The 23,625-nt window shown below is 50.6% G+C and overlaps 1 protein-coding gene across 2 annotated transcripts; it reads left to right on the top strand.

Moving 5' to 3' along the window:
* Positions 1–1,107: 1,107 nt before the first annotated feature.
* On the top strand, positions 1,108–23,194 carry LOC120512588 (pre-mRNA 3'-end-processing factor FIP1-like). Of its 2 annotated transcripts, XM_039731052.1 has the most exons (16): positions 1,108–1,114; positions 1,890–1,929; positions 4,796–4,880; positions 5,982–6,088; positions 6,804–6,862; positions 7,894–8,004; positions 10,264–10,394; positions 11,114–11,238; positions 12,205–12,310; positions 13,319–13,517; positions 14,406–14,432; positions 14,967–15,024; positions 15,503–15,558; positions 16,617–16,821; positions 18,401–18,559; positions 21,888–23,194. In XM_039731052.1, the coding sequence occupies exons 3-16, from the start codon at positions 4,869–4,871 to the stop codon at positions 22,018–22,020; spliced, it is 1,488 nt and encodes a 495-aa protein (XP_039586986.1). In that variant the 5' UTR covers positions 1,108–1,114; positions 1,890–1,929; positions 4,796–4,868; the 3' UTR covers positions 22,021–23,194. The 2 variants fall into 2 exon arrangements, with proteins under 2 accessions (XP_039586986.1, XP_039586987.1); XM_039731053.1 differs by lacking the exons at positions 1,108–1,114; positions 1,890–1,929; positions 4,796–4,880 and adding an exon at positions 6,652–6,694.
* The last annotated feature ends 431 nt before the right edge of the window (positions 23,195–23,625 follow it).

The raw sequence follows: 23,625 nt of genomic DNA, 5'->3' as shown, positions 1-23,625 counted from the left end.
ACTGCTGAGGCCTGTTGGTGAGCAGCACTTTCCCACCTCTGTAGAGTTAACCTGGGTACATTGGTATAACCAGGGATCTCATCAGGTCACCAGGGATCTCATCAGGGTAACCAGGGATCTCATCAGATAACCAGGGATCTCATCAGTGTAACCAGGGATCTCATCAGGTAACCAGGGATCTCGTCAGGGTAACCAGGGATCTCATCAGATAACCAGGGATCTCATCAATATAACCAGGGATCTCGTCGGTGTAACCAGGGATCTCATCAGATAACCAGGGATCTCATCAGGTAACCAGGGATCTCATCAGGTAACCAGGGATCTCATCAGGTAACCAGGGATCTCATCGGTGTAACCAGGGATCTCATCGGGGTAACCAGGGATCTCATCAACTCCCGGTGATTTTTGGTGACAATTCCCATCCCAGTTCCTGCGGTGAGTACTCATTCAGCATTCCCAGTGCAGGGGGAGCAGGGCACAAGGAGCAGGATTGCACCTCAGCCCCACCGGAACCGCCGGGCAGAGAGCAGGAACACTCAGCTGGGATTTTTCTGGACCTGTTAGTGCATGGAAAACACAACTTGCTTCAGGGTTCTCTATAGTTTTTGTGAGAATTAGTGCTGACAATCCGCTTGCTGTAGGTTTCCCCGTGGTACTGATGAGGTAAGGGCTCTGGAAGAGGAGAGGGTGATGCTCAGAGCGGAGCTCCCGGGTGGAGCTGCAGGAGGAGCCTCAGGCGCTGCATCTCCAGGCCGTGAAATTCAGCATTCCCGAGGAGCGGCACGGCCGGAGCCGGGCGGTGCAAACCCCACCAGACGGACCCGATCGTGTCCGCAGCCGTTCGGGAGCAGCGCTGCGCCCACGGCACCGACACGGAGCGGCGTGCTGTGCTTCCCGGCGCCTCCTCGGCAGTCCTGCGGGGCTCCTCACGTCCTTCCCGGGCAGCTCCGAGCGGGAGGCGCCACAGCGGCCGTTCGGGCTCTGCTCCGCTGCTTTCCGCAGCCCGGCGGGACCCGCGGCGAGCGCCGAGCGCCCCAAAGCCCCTCAGGAGCGCTCCGCGGGCAGGCCCGCGCTGCCCCTCCCGCGCATGCGCGCGCAGGGCTGGTGTACGGGGGTAGGTCCCGCGGGGGCAGCGCGGGGCCCCGGCCGGCAGCGGGCCCGGCCCCGCCTCAGGGCCGCCCCCGGCTGCGGGGCCGTGCGGGAGCGGGGGCGGCCCCGCGGGAGCGAGGGAGGGACCGGCATCTCTCCCTGGGCCCCCTCGGGGGGACCGGCTCTGCCCCGGGCCCGGGGAGGGACCCGCGGCCGCCCCCGGCCTCCCCTCAGGAGCGCTTGAGCCGCTCTTTCTGGGCGGGTGGCGGCGTGTTATTGTCCTCTTATCAATAACACTGGTGCAGGGAGGTTAACGAGGTGCTTTGTTAAGAGTCAGTTGGCTAATCACCCAAACCTTGTGAACCCCTGGGCTAACGGGACTGGGATGTGGCCGCTATAAACCACAGGACTTTATTGAAACGTCTTTGTCCTCCCCATAGGCTTTCCACATGAATGCTTTTATGTTTCTTCTTCCCTAGCACGTTAAAATTCTATACAGAGACCTTGATAGGTGACTTAAGTTCCCATTAGATAGTTGTCTCTGTTCTCTGAGACTTAGAATATGCATTTTGAACTTGGTTTGGTATGAGACATCACCTCTGCAGATGGATGGTGTCTGCTGACTTGGGTTGATTTTTAGTTGTTCCATTTCTAGTTGAGCTTTGTTAAAAACAGAGCATTGGGGTTACAGTGCTTTTGCACCACTGGGCACTTCTGTACCTGTGATGTCTTTTGTGCTTGAATTTAGCTTTTTTCCTTTTACTTGAATAATTTTTTTGTTCTTACTGTTGTTTTTGCAGATGACACCACTGGTAAGCAAGAAGATGGACCGATTTCTGGGTGAGTCCTGAGGCTGTTTATTCCTTGTAATAATACCTGGTGTAAAGATTGAGCCTTGTTGAGCAGAGCTTCGTGGGTGCTTTAGAGCAGTGCTGTTGCCAGGAACAGCAGCCTGTCCCTTCCCCATCCCATGGGATCATCCCCAGCTGCTCCCATGGGGGTGGCAGGCATTTATGGATGTGGAAGCTGAACTGGATGAGTGGACTGGTTTGATTTAGAACTTTTAGCCCTTTTTTTCTCTCAGCATTTAGCTTGAAACCAGTGAAACTCTTTTCCAGTTTAATTCCATGGGAAAAATGATGCCCTGAGGATTGGCTTTGTGCTAGCCTGGCGTTGGTAAAACTGGCCTGTTCTTTAGTCTGGGAAAGGTAAAAGCATTAAGCTTGGGTTAAAACCTTGAGCTGCTCAAGCCAGCATGTTCTGTGAGATCTCTCAAGTGGTGTGGGTAAGACTTGGAGAGAAACCACTCATCAGTTTGGCTTTCTGTGTGTGGCAGTGATTGTCTGTCCTGGGTTATATTTCCTCTCAGTTTGTAGCTGTTTTTTGCACCAGCAGAGCTTGGTCTCAGCACAGGATTACCTGTTTGCCCTTTTAAATGTAACGTTTTTCAGAAGGCTTGGTGTTCACTGGGCTTGTTTGTGTTCAGCCCCTTCCAAGGTTCAGTTTAGGGTTTATTGTCATTGCAGGTTCAGTGTCTGGAATGTTGAGGTTGTTACAGATACTGTCCTACTTCTGTGCTTAAGGAATATGAAAGCTTGTTCAAATAAACAAGCGATAAAAAACATGGTAAATTTTTACCTAAAAACATCAAATGAGCTTTGTGAGGAGGAACAACTTTTAGACAGAAATTTACAGCTGCTTTACATAAATCTGCTGTTCCTTGTCACGTTCATCTGAATGTCATTTTACTTTACAAGCAGGAATAAAAATCTGAATTTCCAGCAACTGTCTCCAATAACTGCAAAATGCAGTAAGGAAGAATATTAGTGGCCATGCTGGCTGTCCTTTTTTTTCCCTATTTTTACTTTTTTCTCCCCCATATTTCTTTGTTACCCAATGAGAATCTACCTAAATGAAGAACTGTGGGGTGTTTTAAGAAAAATGACTCAGCCCTGGCTGTGCTGTCAGCAGCTGCAGCTGCAGGGATGCACTGCTGGCTTGTCTGGAGTGTTTGTCCCCAGGCAGGGAGCAGAAATCTGCAGGGTTTGGGATGCAGCATCACTGGCATTCCCAGCCCAAGGGATGTGTGAGAGGCCAGCAGGGTGCTGTGCTGCAGCAGTGCCCAGGATTATGTTGGCATTCTGGGCAGGTGAAATCTCTGCCAGAGTTTTCTGTGCCCAGGCAGTGCTGGGGACCTGTCAGCATTCCTGGGAAGCAGAGAGGTTGGGGGAAGGCTCCTGGTTCCCAGGTGTCTCTCTGAACTCCAGTTCATACATTTTAATGCACACCCACAGATGCTTCATGTGACTTTGAAGCTGAAGGTAACACCTGTCACTCTTCCTGAGCTCAGAATCTCAGAGTTTTAAGGAGATTCAGGGTGGAGGTCAATGCTGAGTTGCTTGGATTGGGCAAAAAGTTTTGGAATCCATCAGAGATATTTTCTCCAGTGGTCCCTGCTTTGGTCCTCATGTCACAGCCTGTGTCTGCAGCATGAAAATACCTGGAGGCTGATTTTCCCTCTGACATCTTGGCTGCCTTTTATACCTGACAGTGTGTGCAGGTGTCACATCAGGAACTTGGCACCCCTGGGACCTGTGCTTGGTCAGCTGCCCAACCTCAGCCCTCTTTTTGATCTTGGCCTGATGAATCTTTTTGTGTATGGGACTTTCCCAAAATGGGGCTTCAGTTATGCTCACATTGTTTGTTCTTTGTTTTACGCTCAGTAACAGTTGAGTTGTGTTATTTTGCCTTTCTTGTGTGGTGTCTTGTGTCACTCTGAAGTGGCTTTAGTGTGACCAATGTTTGGATTCTGTGAGATGTTGCCTGTTCACTTTTGAAAGCAGTCCTGTGGATGTTTGTTGTCTGACATGGGATTTTAAATTAACAGCAACATCTCCACAAGGCACTGGTGGAGAATTGGGTTTCTTTGGCCTGGGCTTCTCTGATTGTTTTCTCTCTGAAAAAAACTCAGAATTATTTGGAAGTTCTGTGAAGCTTTACCTATGACATTAGAGACAGGTGAGCTCTCTGTATTTCAGTTCTGTAACACCTGGCACACTCTTTTCTAGAGTGTGTACATCAGTTCCACTTTCTTGCTTGGCCAGTGCAATACACAATGTTAACATTTGTACAAACTCTTAAACTGGAGGTAAATCCAAACCTGATCATTGTTTCATCAGGTCTAATTTGTAATGAGTGAGAAGAATGGGTGCATAATTTTTCCCATAACTTTTCCTTTTGGAATTTTAACTACTTACTGTAAACTATTTGTAGAAACACTAAAATCACTTTTTCTTAATTTCTCTGGGACAGATGCCTTTGCTGCTGACTAAATGCATGTGTAATTATTAGCATCCTTAAGGAGGAGGTGAAGTTTTGCTTATTATGGTCTTATTCTTATCAGTTGTGATTGTGCCAAATGCGAGCTGAGCCAGCTGCCACTGAGCTGTTGAGTTCTGTCAGGTGCTCTCTGGATGTGTGAAACTGAATCTTCGCAGCAAAAGCAAAGCCAAGGCAGGAGAATGGATTTTTTTTGTCAGGTAGTTGAGCAAATGCCAGCAGAACAAACACACAAGAAGAATAAAGCACTGTGTGAAAGTCACCTGCACAAAGGCTTTGGAATTCCTTGTAGTGACCCTCTAGGCTGGGCTTGTCCACTTTCTCTTCTGTGTCATGGTCACTTTGTTTTCTCTGTCCCCTCCACCAGACACACGGAGTCTGCTCACCCTCTGCAGGATGCTCCCCAGGAGAGCCGGCCCGTCAACAACGAGGAGCGGGAGATGGCCCAGCACGTACGTGTCCCACTGCCCACGGTGCCACGGGGTCTCTGTGTGACAAGCAAGGAGTGGAAAGATCCTGGTGCTGCCTAGTGCCTGATATCTGCAGTGTTGGGATGTGCTGCCAGCCATTCCCAAAGCTAGATCCAGGAACAGCCTTGTCTTGTCATCCTGCCTGGAGTTGTGCGGAGGGAGCCCTGGTGCAGGGTCTGCTCATACCCTCTCAGGAGGCAGATCAGGGTCTCTGATGCTGCACTCTGGTAGGAATGGCAGAACACGATGTGTTCCAGCTCAGTATTCAGTGTGACTTCTCAAGGACCTGTAAAACATGGCTGGGATAGAAAGCCCAAGATGCTGGGAATCAGTTTTGGTTCAGGCTCAGACCTCTGAGAACGCAGTCTGGTGGCTCGGTGCTGGAAGAGGAGGAGGGTTGCTTCTCCCCACCCTTCTCTCCTGGACTCTTTGATGGGTTTGTTTTCTGCCACATCAAGAGGGTTCATTCAGGGTTCTGACAGACCCACGTGCTGTGGAAAAGGAGGGAGGGTGAGGGACATCTTCCTTTTGTGCTTCTCACAAAACTGCTGGATATCTGGAAGATTTCTTTTTCTATTCCTTTACTCTTGTGCCCAGCACTGGGGTTGCACTGGAGTCAAATCTGTAAAGTGAAGTGCCATGGGGGCTGATTGTGCTAAATCAGCCAAACCAAACTCCTCAGCAGCTCCCTGCCACAGAAGTTGTGGTGAGAGAATATTTGCCTTGAAGTTCTTAGGTGAAGCCTGGTGAATGTATTTTGGTGGTTCTCATTTGTGGTTGTGTACTTTGACCGTGGCCCTTGTGAAGGAGATGCGTCAGAAAAGCCCCAACTCTCAAAAAGAGTGGGGCAGAGGAACTGAGAGACGTGGTGAAGTTCTTAGAACTGAGCTAAACCTTCCCCAGGTTCAAAAATATTACTCCAGATTTCATGTAGGGCCACATCTTCAAAGGATGCAGGAGTTTCTCCGTTAGCAGCTGCCCATTGTTGTTGAAGGCTGTTCAGGAAGCTTCCTGAGCTCTGGCTGTGCTGGAGAATTCTCAGGTTGTGTGTATTGATGAGCTGCTGTGTGACTGCTGTTGCAGGCCCTTCCCAGTGGTGAGGATGATGAGGATGACAGTGACAGTGACAGCGATGACGATGATGTGAAGGTCACAATTGGCAACATCAAAACGGGAGCGCCCTCCTACATGTGGGTACTGCTGGGTGTGGGGTTTGGGGCTGAGGGATGCCAGCATGTGGGGATGGGAAGGGATGAGCTGAGAGCTGCTCTGGCTCCTGGGAGCAGTGGCCAGAACACCACAATGGCTCAGGAGCTGATGGGCAGCTCTGCCCTGCAGTTGCTTGTTGGAGAATCCATCTGTAAAATGGGAATGATAATCCGTGGGGCTGCTGCTGGAAAATTAACTTACTAATTCCTGGGCTCCCTGGGGCAGAATCAAAGGTGGGAAGTTCTGTTTAACTAATCTGTGAAAACTTCCAGAACTAAAATCTGTACTGCTAAGAATTTGCATAAGCTGTGAATTCACTAATTTCCAGCTGTCTGATTTTCTGTGGCTGAGAAATGGCAAGGCTGGATTTGAGAAGCAGGAAATTATACTTTCTACAACTCTGCCTAATGTGCATTGAATGAAAATAATGAGAGAGCATTTTGCTTGCTGCTAGCAGCCTTCCTCTTACACAAATGACTTACCTGTGCTTTGCTGCATATTCTAATTTTTCCACTTTATGGATAATTTCCTTCTCTTGTTGTAGAGGTGGTTTCACTCTGATGGATGACTCTGAATAGCAAACCCAGGTGAACTAAAGCATCTCCTGAAGGGTGTCAGGGCTTGAATATATTTTGCATGAGAATCTTTAGCCAAGTAATTTGTTCAAATGCCAACGTAGTGATTCTTTTCCAATAGGGGAACTCCTATGAATCTAAACTTAAAAACGGGTAGAGGCTATGGAGCATCAGCTTCAGGTACTGCTGTTATTTTTATCCTTCACCTTTCCAGTGTTTCACCTGCCTGGCACTGACAGCTGCAGCAGCTGCAAATTTTACTCTATTTAAAAGAATATAGGATTAGTTGAAACCAGCAATAGGAAGTGCATTTCCCAAAAATCAGTGCTCCCAGCATAGTCTGAGGGGGCAGGATGCAGTGGAGTAATTTAATTACCCATCACTGAGCAAGGTGATTATAATTCTGTTTAAACTAGGAAAAAATGTATTGATTGATACTTTTATAGTAAAACCCCAGAGTATTTCTAAAATATATTGTTGTATTGGGGCTGAGCATTGCAGCTCTGGAGAAGGACTGGAACTTGGTGTCCTGAGCTACTTGAAGTCTAAAATACTGAAAGAAACAAACTCTGGCCTTGAGTAACAGCTGTGGTTATTTAGCTGCTGAAATTTTCCACACCATTCAGTTTAGTTTCTACTGTAAGTTGAGTCTTGGATTCTGTCCTTCCACGTATGTGAGACTGTCCTTTCATGGGCTTCATTTACTCCCTTCTACTAATTGCTTTATCCAAATGAATTCTCTTCTGATTGAGAAAATAAGAACAAATTCCCCTTGTAGGTTCTGTACCTGACAGATTTTTGCAAACTCCTGATAGTCCACTAAAGGCTGATCCTGAGAAAGTCTCTTGATATGAGAAAATGTGTCTGTCTTGGGAGGGGAAAATAGATACTTTGCCTGGGGAGAAAAATAATTTCATTTTATTTTCATTTGGGATAAATTTCATGCATGTCCTAATGATTTACTCTGTCTGTAGTACCAATCTGGGTTGAATTTGCTTCTCTGCTGTTCAGCTGCAGGTGCTGCACACCCTGTTTGTTTATGGAGTGACTGGAGTCCTTTTTATTAAAAAGCTGATTGTGGTTACCTGCGTGCTGTAAACCCGGTGATTAATTCACTGCAGTGCTTTGTTTTTGCTGGAATAATTTGCTGAGCAAATGAGTGGATTAAAGGCATTGCATTAAAAGTTGTAACAGTCCCTCTCTCCCCAAAGCCAAGTTGCAGCCCAAAGGTATTGACTTGGATGCCGCAGGGAATATAAATGGATTGCCTGTGATAGAAGTGGATTTGGATTCATTTGAAGACAAACCGTGGAGGAAACCAGGTGAGGCCTCACAGTTCCTTGTGGTAAATATTTTCTGCAGTTCTAGTTGTGTCTCTTGATTTCCACATGTAATTTCTGTCCATTTGTTGTTGCCAGGGAACAGGGAAGCTGGAACAATGTGTGTTGCTCAGTCTCTGCTGCCTGGCTAGACAGTCAATGGCATTTACTGATTGAACAAGCCATGCTCTATGTAAAATTGGGTTGCATTTATTCTAGTAATTGAACTTCCCTAAAGGGAACAGCTATTTTTTTAAATGGTCTATTTCATTAATTCCCTACTTCCTGAGAACATTGCACTGATACCAATCCAATAATGTTTGGCCTTAAAGGCAGCTGAGTGGGGTCAGGATTTGGTGTTGATATTTGTTTTCCTCTTCATGTGCAGGAGCTTGTTCTGTGTCCCCAGGCCAAGCACAGAGTTGTCCCTATGGTCCCTCCTCATTTGGGTACTGGGGCTGCCCACACTTATTTGTATGAGGGAGATTTCTCCTCTTACAGCTGCAGGATGCTACAAATCAGCTGCTCTTTTTCTTCTGATACAGAAGTGATTAAAGGAACTAGACATCCAGATTTTTGCTGTGCTGCTCTCATCAAATGTGCTCTGATGAAATGTCAACTGAAACAAAAAGTCCACTTGCCTTTTCCCAGCCATCATTATTCTCCCTGCCAGCCCCTGTATTTTATTTATCTTTCAGCAATATTGCTGTGCTGAGTAAGTAGAGCTTTCCTGGGGTTGCCCGTGGTGTGGCCTGGGTACCTCCTGCCCACATGAAGGGCACTCCAGTGCTGAAAGCTCCATGGCCATGTCCAGGTATCAAACCAGCACTGAAGCACCTGCAGATGGTGCAGGCAGAATGGAACAGAAGCTTTTCTTCTGCAGGGATTTCTCCTTGATTGCGAAGTGAGACAGAGGGGAATGGGAAGAAAATGAGTTAGAAAGAATGCAGTGAAGTTCAAAGATAAAGCGTGGACATGGTTGTGGCCATGCTGACATCCCTGGACCAAAGTAGAGGCAGCTGGCCCTAAAACAGTGTTGGAATGCAATAGAGGGAAGATTTCTGCAGAGCTGTGTGGTCTGTAAGTTTATTTTAGATAGCAAGTAGCTCATTACTCAACAGCCTTTCAAGTTTATATCCTTTACAGTTAATTGTTCAGCAGCTTGGTATGTCTTTGAGTGAGGGAGTGGAAGGAGAAATCCTGTGTGGAAGAGCTGATAGAAGTCTGAAATAGAAGCTGATAAAATCAACAAGTAAATGTTGTGTTGCTGAGTCGGTGTGGATGCAGTTTGCGTGTTTGGGTGGTACAGCAGGAAGAGTGGCCAGCCCAGGAGATAAGCCTCACTGCTTAGACCTCACAGTTAAACCAAGCTCAGCTTGGGCAGAGTTCTGCCTCGCTCTTGTAGCAGCTCTTTGTTTTGGAGTTGGTCTGTGTAGGAATATCTTTACATGGGGGATGTTTGAGGGACACCTCAACAGGGCAGGAGGTGCTTTGTAGTGCTGGGAGGTGGGAGGGGTGCTCCTGTAATTCCTGCAGCTGGGATTGCCCCTCTGCATCTCTGGTTTTTGGCAAACAGTTTGTGGTCACCTCAGTTATTCAGAAGTGCTCGTGCTGAATTAGCACATTGCACAGGAGACTGGCAGTGGGAGATAACACTCTGGGATGGCTAATTAGGGTTGTGACTGAGATGTAATTACTTGTGCAGTCTGGGATGCATCAATAAAAACCTTCCACTTTAGCTGCCTTTACAAAATGAGTGAGCCCCAGAATCTGCTCTCAAAACAGCAAAGGCAGTGATGGTCAGGAGGGGAATGTGTGGGCTTAGTTCTGCCAGGAAAAAGGTTCTGTGGCTCCACCCCATTTTTGTGATGGGGGCTGGAACTGTCACTCCTGTGCTGTGCCCAGCACTCAGCTGATGTGGACAAAAGGAAGAAACCAGCCTGAAAAAATCAGGCTGGTGAATAAGTGATTGCAGGGGGCTCCCAGTGGCCTGTGGCGGTGCTGGCCTGTGTGTCCCAGGGGCTCCCACTGCTGTCCTGTGTGTCCCAGGGGGTCCCCCTGGTGCTCAGGCCATGTTCCCCTCCCACCCAAGGGGCAGCCACTGTCTCCTCTGTGGCACCCTCAGCTTTCTGACAGGGAAAGGCACAAGCTGGGCTCTCTGGAAAACTTCTGTTGCCTCAACCCTTTATATAAGCAGTTAAAGGACAGCTTGAGAGTGCAAGTGTGCAGAACCTCTGTGTTAACTCCTGCTCCCTCTGCCAGGTGCTGATCTTTCTGATTACTTTAATTATGGATTCAATGAAGAAACATGGAAAGCTTATTGTGAAAAGCAGCGGCGGCTTCAGCTGGGGCTGGACCCTGCTCCTCCCATCAGCACTGAGAACAAGATCACGGTGGGTGATGTGTGACTCCAGCTCCTGGCTCCAGGAAAACTGGGATTGTGTTTGTAGTCACAGAGATGAGGGTGTAAGAGCAGGAGATACCTCAGTTCTGAACTGTTCTGTGTGCTTTCAGCAAGGAGAAATGCGAAAATTAATCTTTAAAGATTAAATCTCTGTTGAAAGTCATTTGTGTGTGGAAGGAATAGTTCTATCAGCCTGGCAAGTTTGAACCACTACAGCAGCAAGGCTAGAGTGAATTTCCAGTTGACTTGTAGGGGTGTCTGCTTGGAAAACCCTCTGGATGACAGAAGTGCAAGGAGTGGGGCTGAGCCCCCAGGGTTGCTTTGCTTACTGCTGGAGCCTGCTGCAGTGCTGTGGCTGCCTTTTGTGTTTGCAGACTGCTTTGGCCATCAGCTTTGCAGGAGTCCATGGTGGCCATCAGAACTTCAGCCAAATTGTCATTAAAGCAAGTATTGCTCATTCCAGTTTTGACTTAGTGACTCCATGGAAAATGATTTGAGTTTAATAAACTCATAACAGGACTTCTGGTGGGAGACAGTGGACAGCAGGCTGAGGCTGGAATGGCCATTAGCTGACAGAAATGGCTGTGCCTTGACTGAAGAATAGGTTGCTGTGATTGTTCCTTTTCTTTTGGTGAGGATTAATCTCTGGTGCTCCATTCATTTGAAAGAAGGGCACAACACCCATGTGTTATCTATTGCCTTCCATAGGTTCAGCAGGGAAGAACAGGAAATGCTGAAAAAGAAGTGGAAAGCAACATCATCAAAACAGAGTTCAAAACAGACTTCTTGGCTCTGGTGGGAGGACGAATGAAGGCTGGGCCTCCTCCCAACAGGTAAGAGAGGAGCATGATTTTCATGGGGGCATCTAAGAACCACCTGGCCACATCTGAGTCTCCTCAAGCCTCAAAGAGAAGCTGTTAAGCTTGGCAGGAAGCTGCTGTGGTCACTCATTCAGTGTCACCTCCAGCAGTGCAGCCCCTGCCTGCCCATGGCCCCCTCCTTGGTGCAGGGAGGGATCCTGGATCCAGGCTGATGGGACACATCTCTGGGAGTGGAAGGAGCCAGGCAAACACCTCAGCTCTGAGGGCTCACACTGCTGACATGGCTTGTGCTTGCTTGGCTTATTCCTACTCCCACGATGTTAATCTTTGCCTCCTCAAGTGGAAGTGGATTACGAGTTTGGCAGAGGATAAGAGGAGCTGTTGGTTCCTGAGCCTGTGTGCGACGCTGCTGGATGTGTGGTAAAACAACTGAGTCATTCTGAGGGGCAGCCTCTGCTGGGGAAACCACTTGGCCCTTAGGAGATCAATGGGCTTTTATCAAAAGCTTCAGAAGAACACACCAGATGAGACAGAGCTTTGGGCTCAGGGTGTTTCTGTTGCTTCATTCACAAAACAGCTTTTGCACACCTGCCTTGCAGAAAGCAGCCCTGCATCCCAACTTTACCCCTTGTCTGGGAACCAGCTCTGTGCTTCAAGGATGAGCATTAAAGCTCTGCTCAGTCTGTTGGATTTGAGCATTTTGGGAGCATTTCTGTCCCGGTGTGTAATCTCTGTTTTTACACCTGTTTGTGGTGGTTCTTTGGATAACATTTCTGGGTGTTCAGAGAGCCCAAACCCACCCCTGCTCAGAGGGAAATTGTTCAGGAGTGCAGAAGGGCTTCTCCTTGGCTTCTCATCCCCATTTGAGAAATGTTTCGCTGGTGGGAAAAGAAAGCATGAAAGAAATCTGCTGACAGCAAGGCACATTGCTCCTTGTGGTGGTTCTGAGCCTGACCAGATGCCTGTGCTTTGTACCAGGAAGCTGGGTGGGACCATTGATGTGATCGGGGGCCAGGCAGGCACAATCCGCAGGGTGGAAGGGAGACGCCGCGATAAACACGCCTCGGAGGAGAACCCCATCCAGGTAAAGCCTCTGCACGGCTGCCTTGACAGATTGCTGATTTCATTGCACTTCTGGTGAGCCCTGGGCAAATGTCTGTGTGTTCCTGACCTCCTGTGTCCCAGTTCATACCTGCAGAGCAGCAGGTGATGCATTGACCCTGGTGAGGTGTGTGCATGGATCATTCCCTTCTGCAGGCTCAGTTAATTTCTGGGTTAAAAGCTTGCTCTTGCTAGGGGCTAGATTTGTCCTTTAAAGACCAGTCTTCCCTTTGGAATGGTAAGGCCTGAGTTCTTTCATCATCAGCCCTCCAAAGTTTTCCTAGGAGTGTGTAGCTGGGAATCTCTTCTGTGGATTATTCCCTTCCCTTCCACTGTGGGGTTGGAATCTTCAAATCTGCAGTGAAGGGTTTGTACCTGGGGCTGGTGTTTCTCTGTACTTTAAAGAAACATTTAGTCTCAAATCAGTTGGTGCAGCCCACACCTCAGAGCCACCTGAGCCTGGGCCTGTGTTACTGGATCTTGTCCCTTTTAAGAAATGAAAGCCTGTGTTTAAAGCTGGTCTCAGTTCTGGGCTTGCCTGCCCAGTGTGTGACCATAATGTTCTGGTTGGTTCCTGGGCAGGAAGCTGCAGGGTCTGAGGACCATCTGCCAAGCAAGCCCCCTTCTCTCAACCACCTTCCTCCTGCCAACTCTGCTAACTTGCCAGAAAAACCTAAACATGGAACCTTTCCCTTCCTAGGCCCAATTCCTTGGCTATGGTTTGGTGGTCCATTTATTTTTTTAGTAGTCAGTTTTCCAGATTTTGCTGACAAGAAGAGTTTGCCTAAGAGACAGCATTTGCTGGGGAAGGGTTGTTAGTTGTTCCTCCCCTCACAAGCACTGCCAGCTGCACTTCAGGTCACTGTGGTGCCTCTGCATTCCTTCAGGCACAGCCACAGTCCTGTTGTGGTGGTGCTGCCAGCACTGCGAGGGCCCTGCTGCAGGAGCAGAGGGATTAAAACACTCTCTTCTCCTTCCTGTGCCCCCCAAGGTCCTGGGAGACCATGGCAGTAAGCCCCAGCCCCCCCAGCAGCCCCAGCAGCCCTCCCAGCCCCAGCAGCCTCCTCAGCAGCAGCCGTTTGCTCCACCAGCAGGGCCTCCGCCTCCCCCGCTGGCCGGGCCTCCTCCTCCACACTTCCTGCACCCTCCTCCTCCAGTGACTTCTGTTCCACCTCCCCTGCATCCTCCAGGTACGTGTTCGCTCCGTGGAACCTGAGCTGGGACATCCCAGGCTTGGAGCAAATCAGAGGTTTAATGGTTCAGTGCCATGGGATGGGTGAGCACTCAGGGAACAGATCCTTACCCTGGCCAGGCTTTGTTTAGTCTCCATCAGCCCATTTAATATTTGCCCTGAATATTTAAAAATGGCAGCTGGTCCTTGAAGAAAAACCTCTGGGCTTTGTTTTCCTGAGGGAACCTTCCAGTGCTACTGATCCATTTGCTTTATTGATAAATGTCAGGAAGCAGGTTCCCGTTTCTCTGGAGGAAGCTGACAACTGTTGCTTCTGGCTTAAATACATCAGGCTGAAGTGAGGGGGCCACACTGTTGGGCTTCTCCTGGTCCTGGAGCAGCAGCCAGGCTCTGGAGAGGGCACCAGGAACACTTCATGCAGTGACTCCTGCCTGAGGAGGATTTGCTGCAGCTCAAGGGTTCTTTTCCCTAGTAACTTTGCCATGGTAGCTTTTCCTGCTGCCTTAGATTAAAGTGCTGGGCAAAATCAAGCTGGACACCCTGGAGTGGAACCTGCAGCAGGTTGTCCTCTCCAGCTCCTTCAGTTGGTCTGAAGACCAAAACAATTGTTTGTGTGTTCACAGTCAGAAAAGGTGTTCCCCAGTGTAAGAGAACAGTGACATTTTAAATTATGAAGGTAAAGAGATCATTGCTTGGGAAAATTTTATAATTTATAGGCTGATTCCTGCTTAGTAGCACCAATTTTTCTCCTGCTCTGTTTGCTCCAGTGTGAGATTTATTCAAAATTGTGCTTTGAGGTTTAGCTTGAGGTACAGAGAGTCCATGCAGTACAGAGAGGCCACGCTTTCCTTGTTGTCCTCACTTGTTTTCCTGCTTATTTCCACAGGCCTGCCACCTCCAGGTCCAATTCCAGGTAGGTTTACCTTGTTCTTGGTAACAGCAGCAAATTTGATCACACAGGTTCAGAGCATTTGGACTAAGTAACATGAAATAGGATGTCACCAGTTTAGAGCACAGCTAATTTAAGATCAGTAAACTCCAACTGAGCATTGTACCTGAGCTGCTTATCTTCTATTCTGACACAAATCTGTAGGTCAGAATAACTTGATTGTTACATTCTGATCAGAATGCAACGTGTCTGCCTCCCAAGGACCCCTTTTCCCCCAAGGGCTGTAAAAGTTTATTGTTACTCCTTGATGAATCTTAGGTTCAGTATTTATAAGTCAAAATAGAAGGTAGTTTTTGCTTTGTTTTTCTTCCCATATCCCTCCAAAACTAACAGAGCTTTAGGGTGTGAATTTGGGGAGAAGGTCCTACCCTAAAGGAAAATTATTCCATTTTAAACAGGGCCTTGTTTAGAGTAAAAAGATTCTTTAATGGTTTTTAACTGTGACCAGCACTCATGAAGCTGCAAGATCTTGGTGCTGATTTATCCTTCTGTGTCTAGGGCTGTTCCCACCACCTCTGGCACCACCACCAGCTCTCCTCATCCCAACCTTGGATGGGTAAGACCACACCTGGGGAAGATCCTGCTGTGGGAGCAGCTGCCCTGGAGGGAGGAGGGAAGGAGAACAGATCCAAAATCAGTGCTGGGGATGCACGGTCTGGTCTTGAGTTGGGGTGGGGGAAAGCAGAGTCTGTCAGGAATCCTCTGTGCATTCACCTGGATTTGTCATATTCAAGGCACAGGAAGGAGCCAGTAAAATCTAGGTAAAGCCTAGAGTAGTTCACAGCATGATTTCTTACTGCAGATGCTTTCTCTGAAGGTGCTCCAGATAGTTTGTGAGCAGTGGTGCTTTCCCAGGGCAAGCAGTGGGATTATGGCAGGTTTGGAAGCTGTGGCAAAACCCATGAGCTTTTCTGGTAGTGGGATTCCCATAAGAATGCTCCACAGACCTCCAGGAGAAACAGGGTGAAGCTGCTGCACAGCCAGAGCTGTGGGGTCCCTGATGTCAGTAACTCACCCCCTTTTCTCTCCCAAAGGCAGCCAGCCAGCTACAACAACAGGCAGCCACCTCCCTTTGGCTACAACTCTGCAGGTGAGCACGGGGCAGGACACATCCCACTGCTGCTCTCTCTCTTCCCTGGCTCTTGGCAGCCCAGGCTTTTCTGAGGCTGACACCCACCATGGCTGCTCCAGCTCCAGGCTCTTGCTGTGTCCCAGAGGGTCCCAGTCAGGAGCACAGGCTGGCTGTGCTGCTCTGAGTGTTGTGCACGTGTGGTGATGCAGTTTTGTGGCCCAGTGCTGAGGCCCAGCTCACTGTTGAGGGCAGATCCCCAGCACAGACAAGCTGCCCTGGTGTCTCAGCAGTGTGTTCTGCCTGTTTGCACACACATGTGCTCACCCTCTCTCACACTCTCCCTTTTCCCCACCCTCAGGGATTAGCACAAGCATCCACAACTACTGAGCTTGGCATCTCCTCCCCGAGCTTTTGAATCTCTCCCACTTCACCCTTGCCACGGGCACCATCTCCTGTGGTTTTGTAATGGGAGAGGCAGTGCCAGGATTTCAGATCCCTCCCCTGGTGCAGCCCCAGTTCTCTCCCAGTCCTGTGGTGACCAGGAGTGGCTCCTGGCTGTGCTGAGCAGTGGAAGCTCAGGCAGCCCTGCAGTGCCTCCCTGCAGGACAGGGCTGGAGGAGTGGCAGTGCCAGCCCTTCCCAAGGAGAGCAGCCTGCAGTGCTGCCAGATGTGGCACTGCTTTGGGATGTGCCCTCACCAGTCCAGCTGGCCCCCTCTGCCTGCGAAAGGCTGGTGGCTCTGGGCTCCCCAGGTGCCATCTTTCACTGGCAGGTGGTGGCCCTGGCTCTCCCCAGGTGCCACCCTAGAGCAGAAGGTACCTGGTGGGAGGTGAGACCTTGTACAGGTGACCAAGAGCCCAGGGCTGACAGAGACTGTGCAGTGCTGCCTGCTCTTGGGCTTCCCCAGGGAGCAGTTCCTGTTCTTAGCAAACTGCTGGGAATGAAGGGGAAGCACAGCAGGGAGCTGGGCCATTGTCCCCTTGGCTCAGCTCTGCTGCCAGAGGGATCTTTGGAGAGGGAGGGACAGAGCGGGTGCTGGGCACGCTCTGGCTGACAGAGGGTTCTGTCTGGCTGCAGATTCAGGTTTCATCAGCTACCCCCCCATCTCCACGTCCCACACGCCCTGGGTGACCACGGTGGACAAGGGCACGAGCAGCTCCAGCAGCAGCCACTGGGAGTACTCGGGCTCCAGGCGGGACAGGGAGCGCGAGCGCGAGCGGGAGCGGGACAGGGAGCGCGACCGCGACCGGGACCGCACCCCGACCACCAGCGAATACAACAAGTGAGTGCTGCCCCTGCTGCTCCCCTGCAGCCCTGGGCCACCTCGGGCAGTCTGCCCAGGGGCTGGGTATACAGGACACCAGCTGAATTCTCTGGGATGTCTGGGGAAGAGCTCCTTTGGATCAATAACTACAGCACAGACCAGGAGCTGTGCCACTGGCTGATTTCCTGTCTCTGGGATTTTTGTTTAAATGCAGCAGAACCAGTTACTCTTGCTCTCCCATGGGGCCAGTCAATGAAATAGCCCCTCTGTGTTTACTCAGTGTTTCACAGCTCGGTGTGAAGCACTGGCTGGAGGAGCTGCTGCTTCTTGTCTTCTAAATGTCACTGTCAGATCAAAGGACAAACAGCCTGCTCTGCTCCGCTCTCCTGTGGGGCTGGGAGTGCCATTCCCTGGGAGTCAGCCAGGAAATGGGAGCAGGACTGGAGAGACCACCTTGGTGGGAGCTGCTGTGGCCTCAGCTGACAGCAGTGCTGGGAGCACTTGGGAAAGAGCAGGAGGCTTGGAGCCTCCCTGTGTTCATCTGAGGTGGAGGCTGGGCTGCAGAGACTTCCCAAACCCATCCCTTTGTTCAGTCAGCAGCAGCGTCGGAGTTTTACGGACTCCAGGCTCAGAAATTCCAATAATCATTCAAAACATGATCAGAATGTGCATTCCTGGCACAAGAATCTTCCTGCTGGGGAGCTTCCCAGCCCAGGGAGGGAGCAAACAGGGCAGTGTGCTCCTAATATTTTTTTTCCCTTTATAAGCTTTTGGGTTGGGTACTGTGGATGGGAGACAGGGAAAGAGAACAGAAGACAAACTTGCTAAAATTGGGAAGATCTCAGACTCCCTCTCTTCCTGGTCCATGCTGGAGCCAAGGCCTCGGATCAGCACTCCTGAGCACATTGCTGGCATTTCTGGGTGGTGTGGAGCACCCTGGTGCAGGTCAAAGCAGGGCAAGAGGCCGTGCAGTCCTTTGAAGCACTCCCAGCTGATTGATCCTGGACATTCATTTGTTTCCAGGAGTGTCAGAACAATGTCTCTGATGTCGTGTCTCCCAAGTCTTGAGTATTGTTCCCACAGGGCGACTTAACCCTTCTTGGCTTTTGGCTTTCAGAAGTTGACCAGGGGGATGTAGAGGGGAGTGTGGGATGTGTCTCAGTTTGGGGTACACCCTGCCCACTCCTGGGGATTGAATGAGGTGCTTTGAGCAGGTACAGGGGCACAGACAGAAAGCTGTGCACACAGTTCTGAGCTCGTGGGGAAGAAAAGAGCCCCTGGCAGCAGAGGATGGGAGGTGACCTGGGCTGTGTGTGCTCAGGGCAGCAGCAGAGAAGCTGTGCACACAGTTCTGAGCTCGTGGGGAAGAAAAGAGCCCCTGGCAGCAGAGGATGGGAGGTGACCTGGGCTGTGTGTGCTGAGGGCAGCAGCAGCAGCAGCAGCAGCAGGGAGGGAGCGCTGGAGGAGCGTGTGCTCTGCTCCTGCTGCAGCTGTCCTGAGCACCCCGCTCAGTGGCAGGGGAGGGCGGCCGCAGCCCTGCCCAGTGGCCCAGGCCCGGGGCCGTGTCCCTGTGCCCACGTGTCCCTTGTCCCCGCAGTGACGACGAGCGGTACCGCTACTACAGCCGCGAGCGCAGCTACGACTTCGAGCGCGATTACCGGCGCAGCCGCGACCGCAGCCGCGAGCGCGAGGAGCGGCACCGCGAGCGCCGCCACCGCGACAAGGACGACGGCAGCAAACACAAATCCTCCCGCAGGTCAGTGGGGAGTGCCCGTGCAGTGGCAGCCGGGCTCATCCCGGCTCCCTCTGTGGGAGCTGTGGGTGGGAGGAGCCCTCTGGGACAGGGGAAGGAGAGCTTGGGGTGGAGTTGCCACTCGGTGGTGAAGGAGGGGTTGAGCTGGGCTCAGCCTCCCAGCAGAGCTGCCATCTTAACAAAAGCACTCACAAAGGAGGTGCAAGGCCACAACAGAAGCATCAGCTTTTGGTCCTGCTGTTCCTGTGCACCAGGGCAGAGCCCACAGAATCAGTTAGGTTGGAAAAGACCTGTAAGATCAAATCCAGTCTGTGACCCAGCACCACCTTGTCACCCAGACCATGGCACTGAGTGCCACATCCAGCCTTTCCTGAGCATCTCCAGGGACAGTGACTCCATCACCTCCCTGGGCAGCCCATTCCACTGCCCAGTCACTCCTTCTGTGAAGAACTTCCTTCTGCCTGCACTCAGAAATGGCTTCTTGAGCAGGAACAGGCTCTTGCCCAGAGCCTGATAGTGAGGGAGGTGATGGTCTGCACCACGATAAAACTTCTGGGGCAGAGCAGCACGTCCTGAAATCACAGCTTTTCTGCAGAAAATGGATTTGCAACAGGTGATCTTCCTGGAAGAGCAGTCCCCAGCAGAGCAGCAGCCCTGCTCTCTGGGCTGAGGCAGGTTCTGCGCTCAGGTCCTGTGTCACTTCACATCCCATTAATGACTGGTTCTTGCTCTTTTTCCTTGATGTGTCAACTCCTTCTTTTAGGGGAAATCAGTGGCAGGGGAGGGCGGCCGCAGCCCTGCCCAGTGGCCCAGGCCCGGGGCCGTGTCCCTGTGCCCACGTGTCCCTTGTCCCCGCAGTGACGACGAGCGGTACCGCTACTACAGCCGCGAGCGCAGCTACGACTTCGAGCGCGATTACCGGCGCAGCCGCGACCGCAGCCGCGAGCGCGAGGAGCGGCACCGCGAGCGCCGCCACCGCGACAAGGACGACGGCAGCAAACACAAATCCTCCCGCAGGTCAGTGGGGAGTGCCCGTGCAGTGGCAGCCGGGCTCATCCCGGCTCCCTCTGTGGGAGCTGTGGGTGGGAGGAGCCCTCTGGGACAGGGGAAGGAGAGCTTGGGGTGGAGTTGCCACTCGGTGGTGAAGGAGGGGTTGAGCTGGGCTCAGCCTCCCAGCAGAGCTGCCATCTTAACAAAAGCACTCACAAAGGAGGTGCAAGGCCACGACAGAAGCATCAGCTTTTGGTCCTGCTGTTCCTGTGCACCAGGGCAGAGCCCACAGAATCAGTTAGGTTGGAAAAGACCTGTAAGTTCAAATCCAGTCTGTGACCCAGCAGTGCCTTGTCACCCAGACCATGGCACTGAGTGCCACATCCAGCCTTTCCTGAGCATCTCCAGGGACAGTGACTCCATCACCTCCCTGGGCAGCCCATTCCACTGCCCAGTCACTCCTTCTGTGAAGAACTTCCTTCTGCCTGCACTCAGAAATGGCTTCTTGAGCAGGAACAGGCTCTTGCCCAGAGCCTGATAGTGAGGGAGGTGATGGTCTGCACCACGATAAAACTTCTGGGGCAGAGCAGCACGTCCTGAAATCACAGCTTTTCTGCAGAAAATGGATTTGCAACAGGTGATCTTCCTGGAAGAGCAGTCCCCAGCAGAGCAGCAGCCCTGCTCTCTGGGCTGAGGCAGGTTCTGCGCTCAGGTCCTGTGTCACTTCACATCCCATTAATGACTGGTTCTTGCTCTTTTTCCTTGATGTGTCAACTCCTTCTTTTAGGGGAAATTCCTGTCAGCCCTGTAGGTAATTACCCTTATTTTGAAACTGGTATCAGAAAAACTCCTGTGTAGTGACTGGAGGAAAAAGGCTGGTTTTATCCTTAAGGAGATGAGTAAGTTTTCAAGGAAGGACTGATTGCTAAAGGGTTGGAAGCAAAATGATAGGAAGAAAGACTAAGACCATAATAAAAACTTAATACAGAACAACTGGAAGCTGAGCTGGTATCAGACAAACAAGCCATTGGCTTTAGGTTATTTCTCAGCTTCCTCTACTCAGAATTGAAATTTAGAGTAGATACCTCACTGTAAGAGTCCCAGCCCATGGTCCCCTCCAGCCCAAACCTTCTGGTATTCCCTGCTGGAGGCACACTGAGGTTTGAGCCTGTTTGAGGCACCTGCAGATGAAAGGGTTTCATTTCCAGCTTCCTGCAAACTGAGCAGTCTGCAGGAAATCACTGACGCTGCTCTCAGTATTAAAGGACAGTCACACTGTCCCAGCATAAACCACTGACACAGCGGCCACAGGCTGGCTCAAGGTGTTTTGTGGAGAGGCAGCAGCCTTTTTTTTCCCCTATTTTTCTTGCCTTTAATGGCTATGAAACCATTTATTAAACCAGCAAGAAAATTACTTGAAGCCAGGAGCTTTTCAGCCAGGTTCAGCCAGTTCAGTGTCTGCTGCTAAACTGGAATTCCAGCTGTGCTAGGAATTGGTCTGTACACCTGATGCTGTCCCTGCTTATGGAGCTGTCACAGTTCATCCTGGGATAAACTTATCTGCTTGTTCTTGTACTCTGGGCTGTGCTTTAGCTCTGCCACCTTCACACCCCAGTCAGTCCTTAGAGCTCCTGTGGTTTGAGCCTGTGAGAGAAGCAGCAGAAATCTCCTCCTGGGGGTCCAGCCCAGCACTCTGCCCTTTTCCTGGTGGGAGGCAGAGCTGCATGGAGCAGCTGGCAGGGCACAGGCTCAGGGCATGCACAGCCTGCTCAGGTCTGGGATTGCTCCCACATCACAGAAATCCTGGGTAACATCCCCAGCTATCACCCACATCTGGAAAACTGGGGGAGATAAAGGAGTTCCAAAGCACGAAGCCAGTGAAGAGCCAGGTCAGGTGTGAGTCAGCAGAAGCAGAAACAGGATCTGCCTCCCAGCTCATGGGGAACCCACATTTCTCTCACTCCACTGATCCCTTTGCTGCCTCTTCTCCAGGGATTTCCCCATTCTGAGGAGTGAAAGTCTCAGACACGTCTTGGGTTTAGGACTCCTCCTCCTCTCAGCCTTGGTGCTGTGTCAGAATTGTTGGAGCTCACTCAGGAGTGGAGGAACAGCAAGGTGTTGCCTGTGGACACTGCCAGGGGTGGCTGGGAGTGTGACAATGGCAGTGTGTGTGACAGTGGCAGTGTGGCAGTCCTGATCCATCCCAAAAATCCCCACCGTGCCCTTGGCATTGCTGAGGTGGCTCCCTCAGGTGGGGATCAAAGCCCTGTGCCCATCGCTGGGTCCCTGCTGTGGCAGGGCTGTGTCTGATGTCACTTTGTCCCCTCTGTTCCCTGCTCAGGAAGCAGCACGAGAGCGAGGAGGGCGAGAGCCACCGGCGCCACAAGCACAAAAAGAACAAGAGGAGCAAGGAGGAGAAGGAGGCCAGCGAGGACGGCGCCCAGGAGGGCGAGGAGCAGGACACCAAGGAGTGAGCCAGGCCCCACCAGCCCTCGGCAGGAACTCTCCTGTGGAACCAGCATGGAATTGGTGATGTTTTGTTTGGGGGGTGATTTTTTTTTATTATTATTTTTTACTTTTTTCCAAGGGAAGAGGCTGACTGGGTGAGCCATGGCACAGCCAGAAGTGCTTCAGGAGCTGAGGCTGCACGTGCCCTTAAACTTCCTTTTTTTGTTTGTTTTTGATACAAGACAATACAGCAGTACTAGTTACAAGGCACTGAGCTACTCTACTCATCCACATCCCTAGGGAGAACTTTGGTGTATCAGATCCTATGGTTTCTGATGGAAGATGGCTTCAGCTGAAACTAATGCAATTAGGTCATAGCTCTTTTTGTCATCATCATTCCTTTTTGAGAACTAGGACAGTAAGTGCAACTTGAAATTTATTGTCCAAAGAACAGCGTGACTTAGATCCCGGGAGCCAGCTTAGAGTCTGGTGTCCAGTAGTGAAAAGTCTCATCCCTGAATAAATTTCTTTATAGCTACAAAAACAGCTTCTGATTTCTCCGTGGCCAGCTGGGCGTGTCAGGAGGAGCTGCAGGATCTGCTCCAGGTGGGCACAGAGGCCTGCCTGGATGTGGCAGCTTCCAGAAGCTGCTGAGGGCGTTCACACAGAGTGTGCAGAGACTCCAAAACTGGGTTTTTTTATCCATTGCAAAGGTAGTTCTGTCATGTTACACCCCTGCGTGGGGAATCAGTGAAGATCCACAGCAAGAGCATGAATTTCTCTTTAATTCCTTTTGAACTTAACTATTTTATTTCCTTTTTTTACTAAGAGTTGACTGAATAACCTAGAGTACAGTAGAGAACACCAAGTTCCAGTTAGCAATTTGCCCTCGTGGGACTGGTGTTTCTATTTGGGTATCACCAACACTCCTGTCCAATGCATTCCTTACCCTTAGATCCCAAAATAAATTTAGTCAAATTCCAAAGTTTCTTTGGATTTAGTATTGGTTGGGGAAGGGGCAACAGAAATGTTTATGGGTGGGAAGAACAGGGGAGATAATTTTGAGGGGTTTTTGTCTGTCTGGTCGTTAGGATCCTGACCTTCTGTTTGTGTCAGTCCACAAATGTCTCATTTTCCTTTGACTTGTTATTTAAAACTGTCTGAAATATTTGTCCTTAAATAATATGGTTCTGAAATGTTCTGTATTTTTTGGTATTGTAATCTTGGAAGTCTTGAGTGTGCTGGGAAGTGCCCAGCCTGTGCCAGGAGAGCCTTTGGTCTGGGTTCAGCATGGTGGCAGGGCAGCGATGGGTTTGGAGCTGCAGAGCCCAGGGGAGGAGGAGGAGAACTGGGACTGCTGCTGGTTTTGGTTTTCATGGAGGTTTTTCAATGTGAGATGTGTGTGCACTGAGCCAGGGTGAGCTGGGATCAGGCTGCAGGCTCTTCCTGTAATCTGCCTCTGCAGCCACGGTGGAGCCCAGATTTAGGAACATCACCCCCTGCTCCCCTGCAGCACTCCCAGCTCCTGGCACTGGCTGTGCAAGGAACAAGGGAATGCTCAGGGCTGGCCTCCAGCTGGGAGTGCCCAAAAGCTTTTAGGAGAATGGGATGAACGGGAGAAGAAATCCAAG

Source organism: Passer montanus, unplaced genomic scaffold (genome assembly GCF_014805655.1).
Source record: "Passer montanus isolate IOZ18808 unplaced genomic scaffold, ASM1480565v1 scaffold76, whole genome shotgun sequence".
In the NCBI taxonomy this organism is placed as follows: Eukaryota; Metazoa; Chordata; class Aves; order Passeriformes; family Passeridae; genus Passer; species Passer montanus.
Note: the sequence above shows the minus strand (reverse complement) of the source record. Positions and strands in the feature narration are given on the sequence as shown.